The following is a 21057-nucleotide window of genomic DNA, read 5'->3' on the forward strand; positions in this document are numbered from 1 at the left end:
CCAACTTTTCCTCGAATCGATTTGTCACGATAGTAAGGAAAATCTCTGGCATTGGTATTTTTCTACGATTAATCAAGGCCGCCAGACCATCGAGTCACCAGATAAAATTTATCAACGACGATGATCCAGACGATCAGGAGGAGAGAACTAGAATGAACGACCATTTATGAAGAGAGAGGCAGTGAGAGAAGGAGGAAGGCTTTAAGTAGCTTGTCACGAACAGGCCGCGAATCTAATTATGGCCTCATCCTAGAAGGTTTACGATGCTAATCGAGCCGTGAGCAAATGTCAACTCACGTGGACTGTTTGCTCGTTGTTCGCGTCATCTTTACCCGCGCGTATTTCTACCTTCTATGTACGTTCGTGGTAATCGCAATTTCGTGACTTCTCTAAAGTTTCTTTCACCTGCTATCACGACACACGCATTTCCACGCGAAAGGGAGTCGAAGCTTTGTCAAAGGTATCGAACACATCGATTATCGCCAGGATGTGAACCTGCATCGCGACAAAAAGACACATTTGCATCTGACCAAGAGTAAATTACCGATGTGTCATTGAAGAAGCATGTTCGCGTTTATCCAAAGGCAAGAAAGCGTCTCGAAGATCTGCTGGCTGGCGAACAGAACACGAATAGAACGAAGATCGACGATCCTCGGTGGTATTCTGTTGATCGCGTGGAACGCGTCTGACCCCGAGCCTGTATCAGCCGAGATTGTACCCGTGTTTTGTCCGCGTAGGAGCATTATACGCGGTTGCGTTTTGTTCACGTATTGCATTCCTGACAAAAGGCGCAGAGCGGGAGAGGAGACCGAACAAAAGCTCGTAAAACGCTCGTTAAAAGCACGAGACACGCGCGAGCCAGTCGACAGAGAAAGGAAAGGGAAGGGGGACGGGTGTTGCAGACCGAACCTGAGAGATTGCGCTTAATAAAAGCCAGAACACGGCATTCAGGCTCAATCAGGCACAGGGACTGGCTGCTATTGGTTCGTTGACTTTCTCTTCCTCGACTCTTAACCACTGACGCTTAATCTGCTTTTTGTTCCCGGCGAACGTGTTAGCCAGCGCGCTACTCCCAACTCTCCTCTTTCTCTCTCTCTCTCTATTTTATTTCTCCTTCAAGTCGTGCTCCAAATGATTACAGATCGAGTATCAGAGAATAGTCTATTATTAGTACATGCACGCTTTACGAGATGGAACTTTTCACGCACGATGACTCCTCTCTAAATATTTATAGGATATAGCAGGGTTGCTCGAAGCTGCTGCGAAGCATCGACGTTTTAAAATTCAACCTTGAACTTTGCATGGAATAATCAGACTTGTGTACACGATAGTATGTGTCAGCTAATCCATTTATTATAACATTTACATACTGGTTAATTAGGTTCATGTATATTCAATTTTCAATCATTTATTAATTTCCTTTTTAGTCGTTCTATTAATCATGGTCCGGTGGTGATGGCGATGACGCGAGACGCGTATACAGAGTCGACACTCACGACTCTCGTCTACGAACGTCACGCTTTTTAAACGTGCACCAATTTGCCCGTATTTCGCAACCGGCACGGATGTATCGCGCGAACTCCGCGTCCTAACGAGCGCAACGATTCATGCCGTGCGAGCAAATCTAGCTGGGCTTGAGTCATCGCGTTCCTACTTCCTAAACGAGCTACCGCTAATGTCGACGATGCGTATCGCGCAAGAAACATTAGTCTGGCTACTGTATATCCGTTAAGCGAATCCAAGCCGATCGAATTCTCTTAATCGATACACGATAGACGATAAGCAGGATAACGATAAGTTGGTCGTCTAAATTTCGTTAACTGATATCGATGGTGGTTGCTTTCTGTTGTAGACAAAATTTCCAAAATTCATAAAAATGCCATTTTATTGTTCGAATAAAGTTAACGATAAGGCTATTTATTTAAGTATACTACGTATAATAACATATAGTATAACGTACTACGTATAACAACATACAGTAACATAATGTACGAAATAATATTATAATAATAAATGTACGATAATAATATTTCCTCTAATAATAAAATTGTTCTGAGATAGTTGGAATAAGAATAAAAACAGTGTTGTCGGAGAGTGGAAAATCTCTGGCGACCGACTGTATAAAACGAATATATAGTTAGAGGTAAAGAAATCGATGTTCGATCGAGGCTTTGAATTCCACGATGCACCTCCGTAGACAAAACACGTTACTCGAATCGCGACGAGATCGAAACGTTAAATAATACGATCGAAAGCGAAGGACTATCGTGGAATATTCCACTTGTAACACGCGGCGAAAATAACACCACTCGCATTGCAAATGACGGCAAAAGAACATTTCCTCTACTGTGCAAACTGCCTTTGAATTACAAGCAATCAACGATGACAGTCAAGTTTGCGTAGCACCATTAATCTCGCGGACGAAACTTCTCGATAAGAAAGAAACGGAGATCGTAACGACATCCACGCAACTTTTTCATTCCAAGACTTAATGATACGAATGTTGAACGGAAGAGGAATATTATCATCGTTCCGGTGAACCAAGCAGCGTATCAATTATGTAATCACACGCGGCTCTTCGGTGATAAAACTCCCACGAACTTCCACAATGACATTTACGCGGTGCAAATAATAGTAGAAAGCTCGTTTCTTGCCTCTCTACTTTACGCTTTCGATCGTGTTACGTCGATTATCACCGATCCAGCACATTTCAATTCCATTTTATTTATCCGCGCGCTCGCTAATGATGCCGAAGCTGAAAACGTTTAATCGCCACACGATCGCCGCACGATCGTTGAATTAAAATCGTGCGCGCCATCGAGGCCACTTTCGTTAACTGGCCCAATCGAGCCGAGTGTTGAGTGTATCGAAAGAAATAACGGCATGGAGGAGATTGGACGCGAGATTAAAACGCGCATCCCCGTCTCTTTGTTTCCTTTCCTTTTCTTTATTTATATACAGGGTGGTTGGTAACCGGTAGTACAAGCAGAAAGGGGGTGATTCTACGCGAAAAAAGAAGTGGAAAATATAGAATAAAAATTCTTTTTTAAATCTTTCCACCGAGACAACGAGATCTACGGTGAGATCGGGTTATAACGTACCGCGGGCGTACCGAGCGAAAATTCAAAGTCGATTTTCTCGAACACAAAGCCTCAAACGAAAAATTTCTATTCTATATTTTCGACTTCTTTTTTCGCGTAGAATCGCCCCCTTTCCGTTTGTACCACCGGTTACCAACCACCTTGTATATTGAATACTTAAGAGCTAGTGGCTCTTGCATATGTATAGCTAAGTTTCTCGATATGATGCTACGAAAACTTGTTAAAATTGCTATTGTATAATTGTATGTAATTGTCAGTTACTATACAGTGATATTTGGGCAGAAGAGAGAAAAAAGAATATATTAATATATATATATATTGAATATTTCACAAAAATAAGTATTTCGATCAATAGCAGAATAATGACAAACTTAAATAAACTTAATGGAAATTTAATACACAGGGTATCAAATTGTACAACAAAGCACAAGCCGGAAGCAGATGAATCTATATACAAAAGTTAGTGGAAAATATAGAGTGACACTTTTTCGTACAGTGTTCCATTTTTGGACAAAATAGAGACTGAAAGTTAAGTATGTGGTATTCGAATATGGCTAATTTCGGACACGGCAAGAATAGATAATCGCCAGGAGTTTATCTTACGTGTTAAAGTAAGTCGGAGGCGCGCAACAAAGGTTTTTCACAAAAGGCTTCGTTTCTTAGAAAAATAAATGAAAAACTTGATCATAGGCGTCTACTAGGCCTTTAACGTTAACGATATTTCTTTAAGCAAATCGGAACACTGTGCAGTCGATATTCCGGACACGTTTGACATGTCGTGCTGTTTTTAAAAGGCCTACACAGTCCTTCAACCTGACAGTCTTCATTTTCAATCATACAAGACTACACGTTACAACACACATTTTAAAAATAACCTCTAATTCCAGCTCAATGGGATTAAAATAGCACCCTGTCGTATTCGAATCTCGGTTTCTTTCATTTCCTCTCAGCCCCTGGCCCAGCGTCAGCACTATGACATTCATTATTTATCACGAAGCGAGCAGGCTATCAATGCGGGGGTGGACTGGTAGAAAAGAGGGGTTGGTCGTAGCCGATGAACGAAGTAAATCATCCACAGTTATAGCCGATCCTCTCTCGCTTCGATTAATCAATTCGTCGATTTACCCGTCCGACCCCGAAACGAACTTTCTTTCTGTCTCGGCCGACTGAAATTTTAATGCCAGGAATTATGGGGCTCTGGCTTTTCCTTCCACACTTGGGAAAACGTTGCTCGTTCGCTGACCGAGAACCAACTTATCGGTAAAAGAAAACAAAGAGCGAGCAAGTAAAAATTATTAGAAAAATTATTCAAGGCTCTTGAAGACGTAAATTGTAATTTTGCAAAATACTTATCGCAATCGGTCATCGAACGACCTCAACGGATATATCGGGAAAGTCGACAAATATTTGTCGTTCGCAATAGTCCAACCGAGTTTATCGACAAAAATAAGACTGGACGTTATCGCGCTCATTTTACGCCGGTCTGAAATGAATGGCGAGCACCAATGATTATAGAATAGAAGATGATAAACGATTATTTCCCTTCGTATTTTTATATCGATGATTCTTATTCGCTAATTAATTCGAATACGGACAGATAAGCCGATAACAGATAAGTTTATCAGCATAGGTAACCATATAAATAATTCGCTTGCTTTTAAATAAATAACACGACTGAAATGAACTTCGCGTACATTAATCTATTCACCGAGGGAAACACGTCAAGTAAACACACGAATTTCTATTGTTCGAACGAGCTGCTTTGTTTTTGCTGAAATAAATTATATCTCTATGAATCAGTCTGAAATTCTGTTATAATTATTGGTTATAAAGATAATGAAGAAATTATGGTCGATAATTATACGATAAATTCCTCTCAGCCGATTATTACATCACACGACGAAAGCAACGACTAGAGTAACAAATCGATATAATAGATCCACTTTACAGCAAAGCTTCATCTCATCCGTGTTATCAATCGAGTCGACAAAACACTTCCACAAAAAGTCACGATAAGATAGTATTGGCAGGCTATTATCGGGTTCTGCTGCGAACACTCGGATAAAGAAAATCGTAATCGAACGCGTGACCAAAAACATTTTGCGTGTGCGATACGTACTTGTATATCGTCCGCTTTACAAAGGTCGACACCATCTTTACGATACAAATATTAGCGTTCAAATTTCAACCTGACCGTGACCAAATATTTTCCTGAACCCTGAGAAACAGATGAACGAGGGGAACAAAAAATTAGACAAATAAATAGGAGGCAAACGAGCTGGGAACGACGCGAACAGTCATCGAAAGGAGTTCTAGCGTTAAATTCAAAGCCGCGTGGATTGTTTGCGAATAACATAGCGAAACGCTATCTTATCGCGACAGACGGGCCAAGAAACGTATTTATATTTCCAGCAAACAGATAGCTGGTGAGATGATAGGAGATAAGGGAGAAGGAACCGGAGCCGAGTAGATCTTTTTACACCTATAGTCAACAGCCGGCAAGCCGATAACCACACATTTAGTAATATTTGAGTACAGTTAACACGGTTGATTCACGTTGTTTACGAAGCCACGATGGGCCACGCACGAGATAACGATCACGTGAATCGACTATCAGGAATCTAGCGAATTCGCGCAATCGGATACGAAAGCTTTCAATGAGCCTCGTTCCTCGACTTCCAATGATATCGAATAAGGAAAAAGAGATAGAGGGTAATGGAGGAGAATACGAAAGAAACTTTTCGCGGAATCGCTCGCGAATAGGTAATCGACAGAGTAGAAGAAACTAAGAATGAGGAAGAGATTCGAAGAAAAGTTGGCGGGACGCCGATTGAATTAAGCATTAGATCGAAGGCTGGCATTTTATAGCTGGAGTTCTGCATACTCATCGGATTAACACGCCATGTTCCCCGATCGATTTTATAGAGCCGACATAGATTTAACTTTTACCTGGGCAACGTGGGTAAAAAAATGCGTATAATATTCGAGGCTTTAATATTCGAAACTTCTGCAGACAGCTCGACGTAAAAATATCAAAAGAAAATAAAAGGTTTGCCAGAAAATAGTGAATCCAGGTTTGAGAATGGAAAATTTCAAAAATCTGGCTGAGAGACATCGGTAGCTAAAGGCGAGGAACATAGATAGACGAGGAATCAAGGAAGGATAATTCGATAAGGATTACGTTCGAACGGGAACTAAAAGTTTTCGAGGGAAGAAGTTAGCTAACAGATGCGAGGCATATTTGCCGGAATCGCAGAGGCGCATTAAATTTCAGACGAGCTACGTCAAACGACTATAAGAGAGCCACGATAGCAACTTGCTGACGCCGCTGCGGAGAAACTACTCTCGAGGTTTCCTATGTACGTGCCTGGTCAGCAGGCGATGGGACTTGCTGACTGTTCGCATTTCTGTCTCTCCCCCGCGGACTCGGGCGTAACACCACGTTTCGCTTCGTCGAATTGAAAGGCAATGCTTAGAAAACGGATTGCCCGACGACACGAAGAGCAAAGAAGGAGGATGATAACAGACATGTGGGCAATTTTCAAACTCTTTTCTCTCGCTTTTCAACGGTTCTATCAGCGCCATTAAAACCACGTAACAATAGGGATGACTGGAAGATCTTTCGACAGTTGCTTCTTTTTAACAAGGTGTGTCTCAACTGGAAGATTCTCACTAACTAAGCTGCGATCATCCTATCCTTTGTAATCGTCGTGATAATATACAACCTTTAAACAACAAATATATACACTAGCATATACAGTAACCTCTAAATATATTGCCACTACACCGTTAACAAACGATTTGAATTTATAATCGAACGATTCCATAAGAAAGTTCTAGCTATTTAACCTAATCGCTAATTATCGCTAATTACTATACTTTAATTAAATTTTGATATCGATACTATACCATCACTGTGCTCTGTCCGTACAATCGACTGTTTCATTATTTCTTCTCTTTTTTTTTTCTCGTCCATGAATACCATCGCTGTTCAGTTAAAAAATTACATTTCATAAAAGAAACCACTGTTCTCCTCGCATCTTAACGAAATCCACGATTCAACGTCTTAGCTTCCACTCTAACTGTGCCTCGATCCTCGTTCAGTTTCTAATCCAGTCAAAATACCCAACAGCATCGTGACAGTTCGTCCTCGTTCTCACCTGACCACTCTTCGACTCCGAATAATCGGTTATCTTTTTAAAGACGAATAAACCCGTCGACAAATAAAATCATTGACGAAATTATGCGCAGGTGAATCTATCGGCCGGATAACGCATCCGGCCGCGCGCGCACGAGCGCGTTTATCGTTTCATGAATTATTTATTCGAGGTCGTGCACGCGGTCCGCTCTCTCGCATTCCCCTCTTTCATTTCAACGTCTGTTATTACTTGCACGCCGGTTTTCGTGCGTGGTGTGCTTTTAGAAACGAGATCATTTCAGGCCAAATGCCTGCGGCGACCTACCTGTCTCTGTCACGATTTATTTCCCAATTATGAGGATCCTCGAACCTAGGGGACTGGCAAGTCTCCACCAGCCAGACACAAAAGGATACAAAGGTTCCAAACGGATCACCGACCTCCATTGGCTATCCCTCCAGTGTACGACTTTTCATCGGCTTTCTTCTTCCTATCCAAAACCACCGACCTATTTTTCTCACACACTTTCAGAAACAAATTCCCGTCCCATGAAAATTATTGTACTCCGTCCAACAATAGCGTATGGAGGTCTGACGTTTTACCAAAATCCAGTGTGTATCCAGTGAGACGACTGTGACGTTTATAAGTCCACGGGAGGTTTGGTTGTAACGTTGTACAAGATTTGTGAAATACGCTACAAAATGTGACATGTTGAAAATGTAACGCGATACAATTTCCACAGTTTTACAGCGCGTTATTAATATTGGATCGTCAGAGTGTACTCGCAACATGGCACGGAGACGACGATTTAAAAAAGAAAAACAACCGCGGTTAATATAGTAAAACCTATTAGGTTGTTCGAAGAGTATTTTTCTTTCGCAAACGTGTTTTTCACGACACTGCACCTTCGTATAAACGCGAAAGCAAGTCTGTGAAATGTCGCGGTGTTTGTCTCAACCGAACAAAATGGATCGTACGTAATTCGACAAACATAAAACAAAGATCGTTGAGCGTCTATTATTTCCTCGCAAAACGATTGAAACTTTCCGGGTAACCTAATACATAAATATAGTACCGTAAATTATCATCAGAATTAAGCCATTATTACGCTATCTAAACACCAGAGACGTTTCGTCTCGTTTGACGAACCATTCGATGAAAATTTGAATTAACATAAACATGGGTTAGCTGTGGCACGACAGGGACGGTGGTATCAGGATCAGAGACCGCTGCATCGATTCAGTATGTTCACGAGGAGATGCGAGCGTGTACGCTGAGACAGAGAGGATTTATGAGAATAGCTTGCCTACAGAGGAATACCGTGGTAGTCCCGTGAGTTCAGGGCACGTGGTAATTAACTTTGCACTGGATTAGAAGGCGTAGGTACCGAGCAAATTTACAACGAACGAACAGAGGCGGTTCCGTGCTATCAAAGTCGAAGAGACACGAGGAGGAAGTCAGATGGAACTCGAAACGGCGCTTTTCAGCAGGGAAATAGGCCCTCGAGTGTCGCGCGTCGAGCTCGTCATCCTCCTCTTGCACGAGCGCGTTAATTTCTTCGATTCGCTGGTTGCAGCGCGCGTTCTTTCATTTAACGAGCTTACCATGCCACCAGTGTCCGCCTCTTTTCTTTCCTCTCTTTTTCGATTCGCCTTTCTGTCTGCGTGATCGATCGACGTAGTTACGGCTATTAGCCGATGAGAATCGAAAACGGAATTACGCTCGTACCGTCTATGGATCGACGTTCTAAAAGCCTAGCAACCTAAGTATCGTAGAAATTGAGGGATTTTCAGTGAAAATAAATCCTGTTAAATCTTCCGACCTTTTCACACAATGACGTGTTTCACCGATTAGCAACAAAAGCTCTTACAGTACGATTAACCGTCGTCGTAAGACAGGATCTACGCTTTGTTCTGACAAATCGCGTGGAACATTTCGCTACCTGTATCTAAATTAATACAATCGTATCGCAGTGTGAAATATTCCGGGAACTGCAAAAAGCGTGGAAATAGCAAACAGCGTGCGATGTAAAGATAGACTCGAAGTACATAAATTAAAAGTAAGCTTAAATTGTCAGACGAAATGAAATTGTTTCTTAGTTGTTGTTGAATGAAAATTGATGAATTGTCCAAGCTATATATCTCATCACAATAAACCAGTTGCCAAAAGTGAGTCGAGTTTTATTTTTGCTTGAAATATATTTAACAAAAACTAACGATGCCAAAGTGTGTTCCACTGCTCTCGTCGCCAGCCTATTATTATCTATTAACATCGTAAACGAAACTCCTCGATTGTTTAAAAATTGAGACCGTGCGAGGCATTGCTTTCGAACGAAGAAATAAGCTGGAGAGTCGGCCACGACAACACACGGCTAGCCTCGTACATTTTAATTTCTGCGACTTCCTCGCCGACTTCCTTCGCTGCAATATCGCGTTGCACAATACACAGCACGTGAATAAATGGATGTTCGAGTTTCTCCTGATCTAGATAACCGTTGCTGCTTTTTACTTTCATGCCTGACCAACGTACGATATATCAACGGATTAAATGGCCGGCCAGTCGCCAAACCACGGGTTCGACGTTTACGCCATTGAACGCAGGCCTATGAATCACTCGAATGTCATTCATTCGAGGAAGAAAGTCGTAAGGGAAACATCGGGCGTTTTGAAGAAAGAAAAACTGCACCACGTGTGTCTCTCCACGGGAAAACGTATACGGCCGTGTCCATACAAGAAATTCTATATCTTCTAAAAAGTAGTATTATTATTTAAACGAAGTATAGACAACGTGGATATTAATAAAATTCTTCGTTCGTAATATTATTGCAAAGTTCTTGGTTTCGGTATAGAAATTACAAACTGCGCGCTGAAATTCTGTAGCGTTTTATTTGAACAAAAATAGACGATTTCTGTAAGTGGCTATCTAGGTCGTATTTATAAACTAACAGATATTCGTAGGATTCGTAGGAATTTTTTCTTTCTTCGTTTCGATATACGCGTATCTATTTTACACGCTTCTCCGTGATTTTTCTGATGCCGTGCATCTTGTAGCGTGACGAGTATGCGTAACCTCGACCAATTACCGCCACCGTAATCCCCACTAATTAATCCGCGTGATTCACAAGGAAGTGCGTTCGGGTTTATCGTGCGTTTAGAAATAATGTGTTCCAATTAGAAGTTTCGTCCCTCGCGCAACCGTAACTCGATACCATAACGGGCGAGATTAACAGCTGAATACGTCAACTTGGAGTTATGGCTCTTCGAACGAGAATTTCAAATTAACACGCTGTTCGTTGCAACACTGTGCGTGTCTCTATCCAACTAGCATTTATTTCAGTAGCGAACAAATTCTATCAAAAATGCTTGAAAAATACAATTTGTCAGACACGTAAAATTGTATTGTAACGTCAATGATCGTACGTAATAGAAATACTGTGGAAACGATCGAAATACGAGATTTGAAATCATCGAAGAAAGAAGAAAGCAACATTTTTATCCTACTATCCACTTTAATTCGGCTTTAAACGTATCGATGAGGGAACGATACACCGTAAGAGAGAAAGATAGTATTGTCGTAGCACGAAACACCATCGAGTTCTATTGTTGCGTACCGTGCAGTGCATAATTAACGACCTTCGTGCCGATCGAGTTTTGCATTGCAAATACCACTTGGAAACGCTAAGCGCACACCCTGGCGTCTCTCTCGTCACATAAATAAACCAACACCGCGTGCATGCGCGCTAGTCGTGTTGCTACAATAAACACCGTGAAAAGTATCGCGATCGAGATGAATCGCCTTATGCTGTTTGTTACACCAGATCGTTATACATTTAGAAATCTGGAAAAGCACTTTCGATAGACGAACGAAGATAACGTTCGCAAAAAAAAAAAAAGAAAAAAAAATAATAAAATATCTCGAGTGCCCTATCTTCCTATCTTCGAGAGTGGTTGAACCGCTTCTCTTCTACGTTCTGGGACAAGTGTGTTTAAAATTCCGTAGAACGTTTCTACTAAATTTAGAAAATTTCGCAGAACCCGCGTTGGATGAAAGAAGTGTTTGTTTTACTTTCTAGTTGAATATTTTTTGAAATAATTCTGGGAATTGTACATTTCGTCGACTGTGTCAAGTCGAAAGAGTTAACTGAGATAAGACATTGGCTTGATCTTAACGTAGAACGATAAAAAATGTGAAAAAATCTCACCGATAAGGATGAATAAATAACTCGTTATTTTTTATATTCTGTTCGATATGAAAATTGCCAAGTTTGCATTCGAATAGCGACCTGCATAATAGAACGATGAACTTATTGAGCGACCTAATGCCCGAACCGATGCAGGCTGTCGCCACGTGAGATCATAGAAAAGAACGGAAAGAGTGGGGACTCGTATGAAGCTGCAAATAAAAGCTGCTGCGTACAAAGAGAGAGGAGCAAAGGGAAGCTTTTCGAAATCTGTAGGAATCGTCGACGAGCGTAAAATCCAGCCAACGTGCATAAATCAGAGGCCGAGTTTTCCATAGTGACAGCCTTCAAAGCGGCCCAGAAAACGTATTTCTTTCCAAGCTCGTGTCCGTTCTCGCGGAACGAACGGCGTACGTTTCGCTTAGAAAAAAAAAAAAAAAAAAAAAGAAAAGACTAGCAACAACGGTTTCAACGCAACCAAAGAAAAGAATTTATCGCTGCGTACACACACACCGTTTCTGGCATTGTTATCAACCGTAGCAGATATACGTTATCGCGGTGCAAACAGAACGACAACGGTCGTTCTCTCTATTCCTCGTAAATTTCCCAAGGTCGCAGACCTCGTTCGTCCAACCAGCTCCCTTTCAACCCTTTCTATTGGGTCACTTTCGATCCAGTTGCATCTTTCTATCGTTAGAAAGTTTCTTAAATTTCGGCGAAAGGTAACCAAGTATTTTTAATTTGAGTCGAGTAACGAAGAAAGAAACGTTATCGATAAGCGTGACTAACCGTTTCCATTTTAGTGCAACGTGTCGATCGTAAAATGAAATTTAAGCTTTTTCGTCCGGAAACGAAAGCAAGATCGCAATCTGCATGGGTCAAAAGGAAAGTAAGCGTGGCAATCTGTACTGACCTTCGAAACGATCGCCTGAAAGCGCAGGGGACCCCTTTTAAATCCTAATTCGTAGATCCACGTAGCCTTGGCGCGTGTTTAAAATGGCAATCACGTCGAGCACTGATTCACAAACAACGGTATCGTATCCTCTGCCAGCAATGTATATCACACGCGAAAATACGGCTAAAGCGTTTACCTTTAGACGAATAAGCCGATAAATACGGCAGAAAAATTGATCAAGAGACTCGTGTCGAGCCGCTGAATCGCTCGAGTTTCTCTTGGCGATTCTGACTCTGACGAATCGATCGACGAAACCGTCCCCAGCTTCGAGACACACACTCGTTCGCGCACGTTATATCTGAGAGGCGAAATGGAAAACACTTGGCCGATAGCGCCGTTATCGTGATTTATCTATACACGACGCGACTAAGAGAAAAAAAAGCAATTTATGGAGGAAGTTGAATCGAATGGTATTTACGCGTAACACGAGATCGTGACTCATAGATTCGACGAAGAACCGTCCGAGCGGGACGAAAGCCAGCAAAGGACTGGCAGGACATTTTCGTAAGATGGGAGGGCAGGTAGACCCCGCTGGGCCCCAACCTGAAATGATCCTCATTGGTTTATGCACCCATACGAGTCCGCAATGCGTCGCAGAGGATCTCAACTTCCTTTCTAACTTTCCTTTTATTCAAGAATTCAGACGGGGTCGTAAAACCGTTTCGTAGGTTCGTTACCTGTTACGAAGGTTTCCTCTCACTATTAACCAGATTGAGGAATCCTAGGAACGTAATTCAACGAACAAAGGAACAGGAACCTAAGTAGACGTTTGTTTTGTTTACTAAATATTAGTGTACAGTCCCCTGAGTTACCATATCCTTTATTGTGTAAATTTCTGCATTCTCAAATTACCTAGAATTACCTGCAATTACCTATATCTGCGATGTAATTACGATACTAATCCGAACCGATTGGAAATGAAACTTGTATAATGTTCGATAAAGAATATTCCTTGAAAAAGATAAAGTTTCGATTTGTTTAATATAGCTTGCAGGAGTTCGAAGCTCGTCATTATCTTCGTTGCGTAAGATTTCCTTAGTGAAATTCAACGCGGAACGAGGCGTACAAGATTCAACAGCTGTTGGAAAAGTTTCACGTCATCGAGCGCACACATTCCAACGAAATCAATAGTAGGTCTGCTGCGAGCCGACGACTTATACGGAATTACGGAACATCGAAACAGAGAGGCGGATAATCGAGTACGTTGATAGATGTCGTAAATATAGGTATATGGGTAATATTATGCATAATGCATACATACATGTATTACGAAAGAATGTTACTGGTTAAGAAACCAAGAGAAAGAGGAAATGAGAAACGCTGCAAAGCAGCCAAGCAGGAAAGTATACAGAGCGCTGGGCAGGTTTTGGGTGACTGTCAGGGCTGTAACACGCACAAAAGGCAGGTGCTGGAATGCATTGATTGCCTCTGCCCCCTCTCGGCATTCCGTTGCCCAGCTCGTATCTGTTCTGGGAACACACCCTTCTCTCCCAGGGAAACGCATGAGATCCTGAATCCCCGGGAGAACGTCATCTCCTGGCTGCTTTTAGATTATCCCTCTTTTCCCGACACGAGTCCACCCTCGTTCAATCACCACGCTCGTTTTGCCCTCCAGCTTCTTCTTTCTCTTCGTTTTGTTTCTGAATGTGTTCCTGTGTGTGCGTCTATATGTGTGCGTGTTCTGTAGGACCATACAGATAGATTAAATTTGAATCGCTTAAGATTATAGCGGTTATCCGAGTCCCGTTTAGCCCAAGTTCCCTATTATACGAGGTGCTTTGAACCTTACCATAACTTCGTCCTTTTTTCTTTCTCTTTCCCTTTTTCTTTTTCTTTTCTCGAAATTTTAACACGAACGATACGAAAGTGTAATTTGTGCGAAAACAGTTAAACTTTCAACCGATCGGATAACGAATTAAACCTAAATACATATTACGTAGTGGAAATTTTCATATTTAGGTAACGATTTTCAGTGAAATTTGATTACCTAACTTACGACTTAATCGTAAGAATTTACGAATGTTTCTTTGCTCCTTGCGAATTGGGAACAGCAGATGCTGTGTAATTTGAAAGTGTGGAAAACTTGAACGAATTTTACGGGACGGTGTAACAGAGCAGGCTTCTCGGTTTTCGAAAATTTCTCGTTACCACGGTGCATCGAATACAAAGTTGGTTGAAAATTCCGCAAACGGAATTTCCAACAGTTGCCGAGCCGAGGCTGCGGTTTGCGAGCGAAATACCCGCTTTCGGCGAGACAGCGGGTCGATTCAGTGCGGTGGTAAATGCGCTAAATTGTTTGCACGAACAGTTTCGGAACGAACTTCCGTGGCTATTCGCATTTGATTCGGCCCAGAACTCGCTGCTCTCCGAACAGCGTTGCTATTTCGCTTGCAAATTCAATAATCAGGTCGATTCGTTAACTTTTCAATCCCATCGCGTCACGAACTCGCTCTTTCATTCCTATCGTCACTACTTTTTAACCAAACTATAGACATACACACTTATTCGTTATTCTTATCTTTCCAAGATAGCAAATCTTCATATTTTCTTATCCTTATCTGTGTTGCCAAGACAATGGCATTTCACAGAAATGTCCTTATACAATTTTGAATGTATACTTGCTTATTATGAATATATATTATATATTTAACTACCTTCCCAAGTATATCACGCGCACAAAAATGTCCAAATTTTTTTTTTTTTTTATTTAATTGTTTACACTCACAATTTGTCCGATTTGGACATTTGGTAGAATTTTTTGGCTGTTTGATTATCACGTGGCTGGCTACCCCCAGCGGGGTACCATCTTCGTGTTTGTTGGGTTATGTCCTGCGTCCAAATTTTGAATCATATTATCCAGGATTATTATTGTAAATCTCGTTTGTAAATCAACAGAAACATGTCTGTTTTTTTAAGCGTTGGAAGGTTCAACGACGCGATACAAATTTTCCATCTCACTAAACGAATCTTATTCTCTGTTCCCACGAGTTGTTCATCGCTAAAAGGATTAATCGAAACGTTCACGCTCGACACGCAACTCTAGTTCCCTGAAAACAGTTCCTCGGGCAGGGATCGAGAAATTACGATAAACCAGGCTGGATTAAGCTCGGAGCTGTTTTGCCGTCGACTTGAAATTCCAAACTTCCCTCGCGCGTTATCCTACGGAGAACAATTCCGTGATTTCTTTCCCTTAGCACCGACAGTCTCAGCGTTAACAGCAAATTGACGAACACGAATCGCTTCCATTCCATTCGAACATCTTACTTGGAAATTCGCAGCGACTTCCGTGGAATGCCGGTGCAAACAAGTGGCTGCTAGGAGTTCTCAGAATTTCCGAGACGTCGCCCTTGGACGTTGCTTGCATAATCGAGCTCGACCGTTAAATATTTAACGTCGGTTCTTTAGCTAAACGCGCGATAAAAATATTTCTACCTTTCCGGTTGCGAGTCGCCCGCGCGGCAACAAGAAGGCGCGACAAGTGACGCATCGCGATGTCCTCGTTAGCACCGAGATTGTTTGACTTTCGGGGTCGCGAGAAACTTAACTTAAACTTCCGGGATTCCTAGTCTATGTATCGTTCGAGCTTTGCTCGATTCTATTCGCTATGAAAAGATTAAGGAAAAGAAACGAAGGTCTTGGGGTACATCGAGTCTCTTATTTCTTTTCTTCTTTTTTCTTTCCCTTTTTCTGTAAGATACCAAGGTTACGGAAAAGAAACGCGACGACCATTAAAATAAAAGTACTGTTTTAACGTTTAATTCGTTTGCTTTTAGTATTCGATATAAAGAAATTGTATTACTCTTACTGTTTCTAACGCGCGCTTTACAATTCGAGAATTTCAAGAGATATTTTTAGAGGTACAATCGCGAGAAATAAGCGAGTAGAACGACATAGTTTGATATTTTTCGATTCCACTCGACAAAGTCTATATTATAAAAAAAAAAGAGTCTCGAATTCGGTATGCTTGGAAACGAAATTCAAGCCAAGAAGAGAGAAAAAGATAGAAGCAGAAGAAATAGCAGGGCGAAGCTGGTGGAGCAGATCGGTTGCTTAAAGACGCGCATAATATCGAAGATTTTTTGTCGAGCATCTGTTAGACACGCTGCTCCAACGTTGGAGAAGCCCGGAGGTCGTTAAAAACACGCGCAACGGAGAAAAACAAGCAGTAAAGGCTGACTAACCTTTTGTTGTGCCAGCCTGAGGGACTCTTCGAAGTGCTTGTGAACTGCCTGCTCGGTGGCCCTTTGCTTCTCCAGCCTCTCTCTTTCCATCTTGGCCTCTCTCTCGCGTTCACGCTTCTCCAGTCGGGCTTCCGCTTCTCGCCGTTCCCTGGAACGCACACAAAAGTTTCAAGGTTACACATCATTCGACCCAGAACATGTCTCGAACGCGCTTTCCAGGCTCGGCCAACTTCTTTCCTCGATTATTTTTATTCCATCGCTTCGATCGATCGACATTTTTTTTTCAGAATTTCCACCGACACTGGAAATAAGTTTCGCAGAAGTTGGCATTCGAATTTACCGCAAACGAGAATAACAAACACGGGAGGGCCTGAAGCGTTTGAATTCCTCTGCGGTGTGTCACGACGAGGTACAAATTGTTGAATCGCGATAAATGCTAATTGGCTGACGGATCCTTGGCTTCGTCAATAGCGATTTACGATAGAAGAGAGCTCGTCGCGAGAAGGACAGGCAGTCGGTAGATGATCGTGGTATTAAGAGCACTATGTTTAATTTATGCAAGTACAGGCAAACGATTTTCCGTTGATTTACATCCATACGCCGCTCGTGGATTTAATTTAGCTATGTAAACCCGATTACGGTTGCGAGCATTATTGTTAGACTGCGGATATTTCTATACTTAGTGGCAACTTGTACACCTATCGAAAAACATACAGAATTTATACACAGCAACATCGAAGGTAAGATACTAATAATATTAGACAGACTCTGTTTTGTATAGAAATCGAAATTTACATAAACGCTCGTAGTCTAATGGTTACAGACGATATAATCGCTACGTTCTACGGTTGCTTGCATTTTTTCTTAGAAAGTAACTTTGAATGAAATAATGGCAACCGCCGCTACTATTCTACCAAAGTTTCTCATTGTCTTCTCGAAACTTCCGTGTCACGAGGCACTCGTAAATAAGGCAAACGTTAGGTTGGAACATGGACTGGCACGTGTTTGTAAAATGCAGCGGTAAACATCTGTGTAAGACGCGAACCTATGAATCATACATGTGACCCGCAATACCCAAAGGTTAGTTGTTCGGTCAACGATGAAACTGATTTTCCCCTGACTTTACTTCACTTCGCCAACACCGCATATCGATAAGTAAAAGCTAGGTATGTGTACACGCAGAGGATTTTTCAAAACGCGCTCGTTTACGCGTGTTCGTGCATGCAATCGGTTCGTTTCAATATTAAAATAGTCGCGATAATAATGCCGACGGTGGCTGGCGTGTGTATCGTGACTTTTTAACAGGCTTAGTCAGATAAGCATTCATTAATGCTTGCGCAAGTTATTTATATAGTTACGTGCGCAACGCGCGTGTTTATCTCGGTCCTCGGTCGGCGGACCTTCCAATAATGCGCGCGTTGGATCCGCGCGATAAATGCCTATTCGCTTGTTCTACCTTGCTATTTTTCACGCACTACAGTCTACACAGCAAAATATACTATTTCCTCGTGACGGTTATAGAGGCCTCCCCTCTTCCTCCGTGAGACCTCTTTCCTCTTCGTAGTCGTGGGATCTATCGTTATCGTTGTTTCGAACGGAGGAGGTTGTTATCTTTTATCGAGCTTCTGTTTGTTTCGCGACTATACTCCGACGAAACCCACTCTCCGCGCCCTTTGCACCGACTTGTACCGAGCGCAGGCTATTCCATCTTTCGAGCATTCATAAATCAACCAGGGCGTTGGAGTTTCGTATTATACGATGAGAAACGAGCGTTCCTTCTCTTCTAATATGAATGAACCTTTTCATGGTTTAATTTTCTTTATGACCTGCACTTCTTTTCATTCGTATTTGCCGGTTGTTAACACCTACAATAGTTCGAGTCATCGACAGCTATTATTTTACGATTTTACAATTTGCAATTTCTAGTATTTACTTTGAAACCTTTCTGTCATATTACCAAATGTATGTCATTATTGTTCGAACGATTCGTTTAGGACAGTTATCGGTACGACGAGAATGTTAGTCGAGCGTTTCTCATGTAGTCGGAATAAGCATTGTAAAATGAATCGGCACTCGGAAAATCAAACGTAAAATGAGGAAAAGCGTAGTCAGTGTAGAGTACAAGTATCTACTCGTGGAAAGGCCCAGCTGAACAGGAAACCGTGCAAAGGCGGTCGAGTCGTGGCACGACAATAGTGTGCTGAGAGTACACACTACGCACTGGTATTATTAATGCGCAAACAACGTACGCGGAATACGCGGGAAATAAATGCATCGAGCCTATCTGCGAGGAAAAGAGAAACGGGTGGACACGCGTTTTCCACGAGATACACGACGCAAACGAAACTCAACTGACCCGTACTGGTTCTGAGAACGAGCGCGGTTTATTATTACGCTTAGACGCACCGGAACCAGTTTCTGCGTCCGATTGATTTGCAAAAAGCGGCTAACTTATTCAACCGGTGCCGCATAAATCGACCTGGTGCTGCATAAATCGACCGGTGCTCTTCGTCTTAATCGCCGATTATCACCGACTCGACGTCCGTGTTATTTATAATATAACGTCGTTTCATATTTATCACAGATACCTCGATGCTGGTTACGTCTTTATCTCGAGCCGTTTATTTTTTTTTCCTCAGAAATAAACATCGTTAAATATGTAAAGTAAAACGTGCGAAAAACATTCAACCAGAAGGTTGCGATATTTCAGATCGGATTACCTCGAGCTAACGTTTCCACTCGTTTTTTTTCCCTCACGAGCATAGATTAGAACACTACAGTCTGTATTTCCTTTTCGCATTTTCTATGGAAATTAAAATATCATCTTGGACAGAACGTACTATCTCGCAGATTGGTGGCAATAAAAGGAAGAAAATAGGCCGAACGAAGGAACAGGTTCTCGAGCGAACAGTTATACATAAATGAAGAGCAAGAAGTTTCCTCGAAGTGGTGGTCGATGTTGCGTAGGTGACGCGGATTAGGTCCAGCTTTTTAGAATCGAACCGTAGATTCGCTTGTTTGGCAAACTTTTCATTTTATGGGCAAACTTTCGTGCGGCATTGTGGACGGTAGTTTGAAACACGAACCGCTGGCCATAAAATAAAGGGAACACTTTTAACAGCGGAACTGCGTCATGTTGATTTAAACATTGCTTCCTGATGTTTAATAACATCGTCGAGAACGTATTTCCTTTACAACCGGTCGTTGAAAGATCGCGACAAAACTTTCTGCAAATTTTCATACGAGTTCAGAAACCAAACTTCCTTTATTATCCACTTTTGTCCAATTACTAGGATCGCTTCTGCTGCTCTGATTCCCAGATTCTGCAAATTCTTACACCTTGATATTCTCCATAACCGCACGAGTGTTCGCAGTCTGTATTCATATCTGCCGGAAATTCGCGAAACATCCGAAGAATAAAAAATCGTAATTCTCAAAGAAAATCTCAACTACGTCTATCAGCTGGGTGAAAACGTTGATACGAAAAAAGAAAACGAAAAAAAGGTTAATCGGCGGAGGTGCGGAGATGGTGGAAGGTCGACAGGACAGGAATTCCTTCTCCTTCGGCTCTTTTTTTTTTTCCTTTTTCTTTTATCCTTTTTTCGATGTTGCTCAGAAATCGAGCAGAGTATCGGAGAGGCAAAGAGGCGAAGAGCAGCGCCGGTCGATAAACTAGTCCGGTATGGGAACAGGACAGGTTCGAGCTGCGAGCAACCTTTGAAAAATCCGGTCGCCGGAGACCGGCCTGACCAGAAGACCGGCTTTGCCGAGCAATACACGGCAAATATCACCAAAAAAGGTCTTACGCATCCTTGCCTCGCGGCCTCTTTTGTTTTGCTCGTCGAGCCCTCTCCTCGCGTGAACCGCTTCGCTCCTTTTGCTCGCGCGACCATCGCCGATGGATTTTCTTTTCGTAAAAACGTACGTGCCAAGGGAAAATAATCGTCTACGATTTGTCGGTAAGGTAGAAAATTAAACGTAGCAGATATATAGAGGATATAGTAAAAAAAGTGGTAAAAGAATGAGGATCAAGCTGGCGAAAGTTATGGTACGATATAATACTGGCTTTAAAACACCCATAAAGCAAGTTACACGAAGATTGTAGTTCACTTCACGATCGCTTTAGTTTGTAATAGCTGCAACGTAACGCGACCCATGCCGCGAACGATTATTACGGAACACTTAAAACCATTTCGGTATGTTCGACGATCGAAAACGATTGCAAGGTTTGCGATTTCCCCGCAAACGTTTCCTTCTCACGTTCACGAGCGTTTTTCTGAAAACGCCAACTCGTAATTCGATGGAACAGATTTGCAACTTAAACTACACAGTTTACAACCATACAACGATTACAGAGTTTACTTGCACAACGTGAAATCCATTGTTAATCCACGTGGCAAACGCGTAACGAATTATCAAGATAACGATGGAATACGAGACGTTACCTGTCACTACGATTAACGTTGTTAATTCGGCGATAATTCCCGAGGAATTGTAAAATCCG

The 21057-nt window shown here is 42.0% G+C and overlaps 1 protein-coding gene across 4 annotated transcripts in view; it reads right to left on the minus strand.

The window, feature by feature from the left end:
• Window positions 1–21057, minus strand: part of LOC126873686 (probable JmjC domain-containing histone demethylation protein 2C) — a 230421-nt gene that overhangs the window by 9805 nt on the left and 199559 nt on the right. For all 4 annotated transcript variants that reach the window (XM_050634785.1, XM_050634786.1, XM_050634788.1 and 1 more), the window contains exon 9: window positions 16554–16701. In XM_050634785.1, coding sequence (XP_050490742.1) covers window positions 16554–16701 — 148 coding nt within the window. The remainder of the gene's footprint in view (window positions 1–16553; window positions 16702–21057) is intronic.

The sequence above is a fragment of the Bombus huntii genome, chromosome 15 (assembly GCF_024542735.1).
Source record: "Bombus huntii isolate Logan2020A chromosome 15, iyBomHunt1.1, whole genome shotgun sequence".
In the NCBI taxonomy this organism is placed as follows: Eukaryota; Metazoa; Arthropoda; class Insecta; order Hymenoptera; family Apidae; genus Bombus; species Bombus huntii.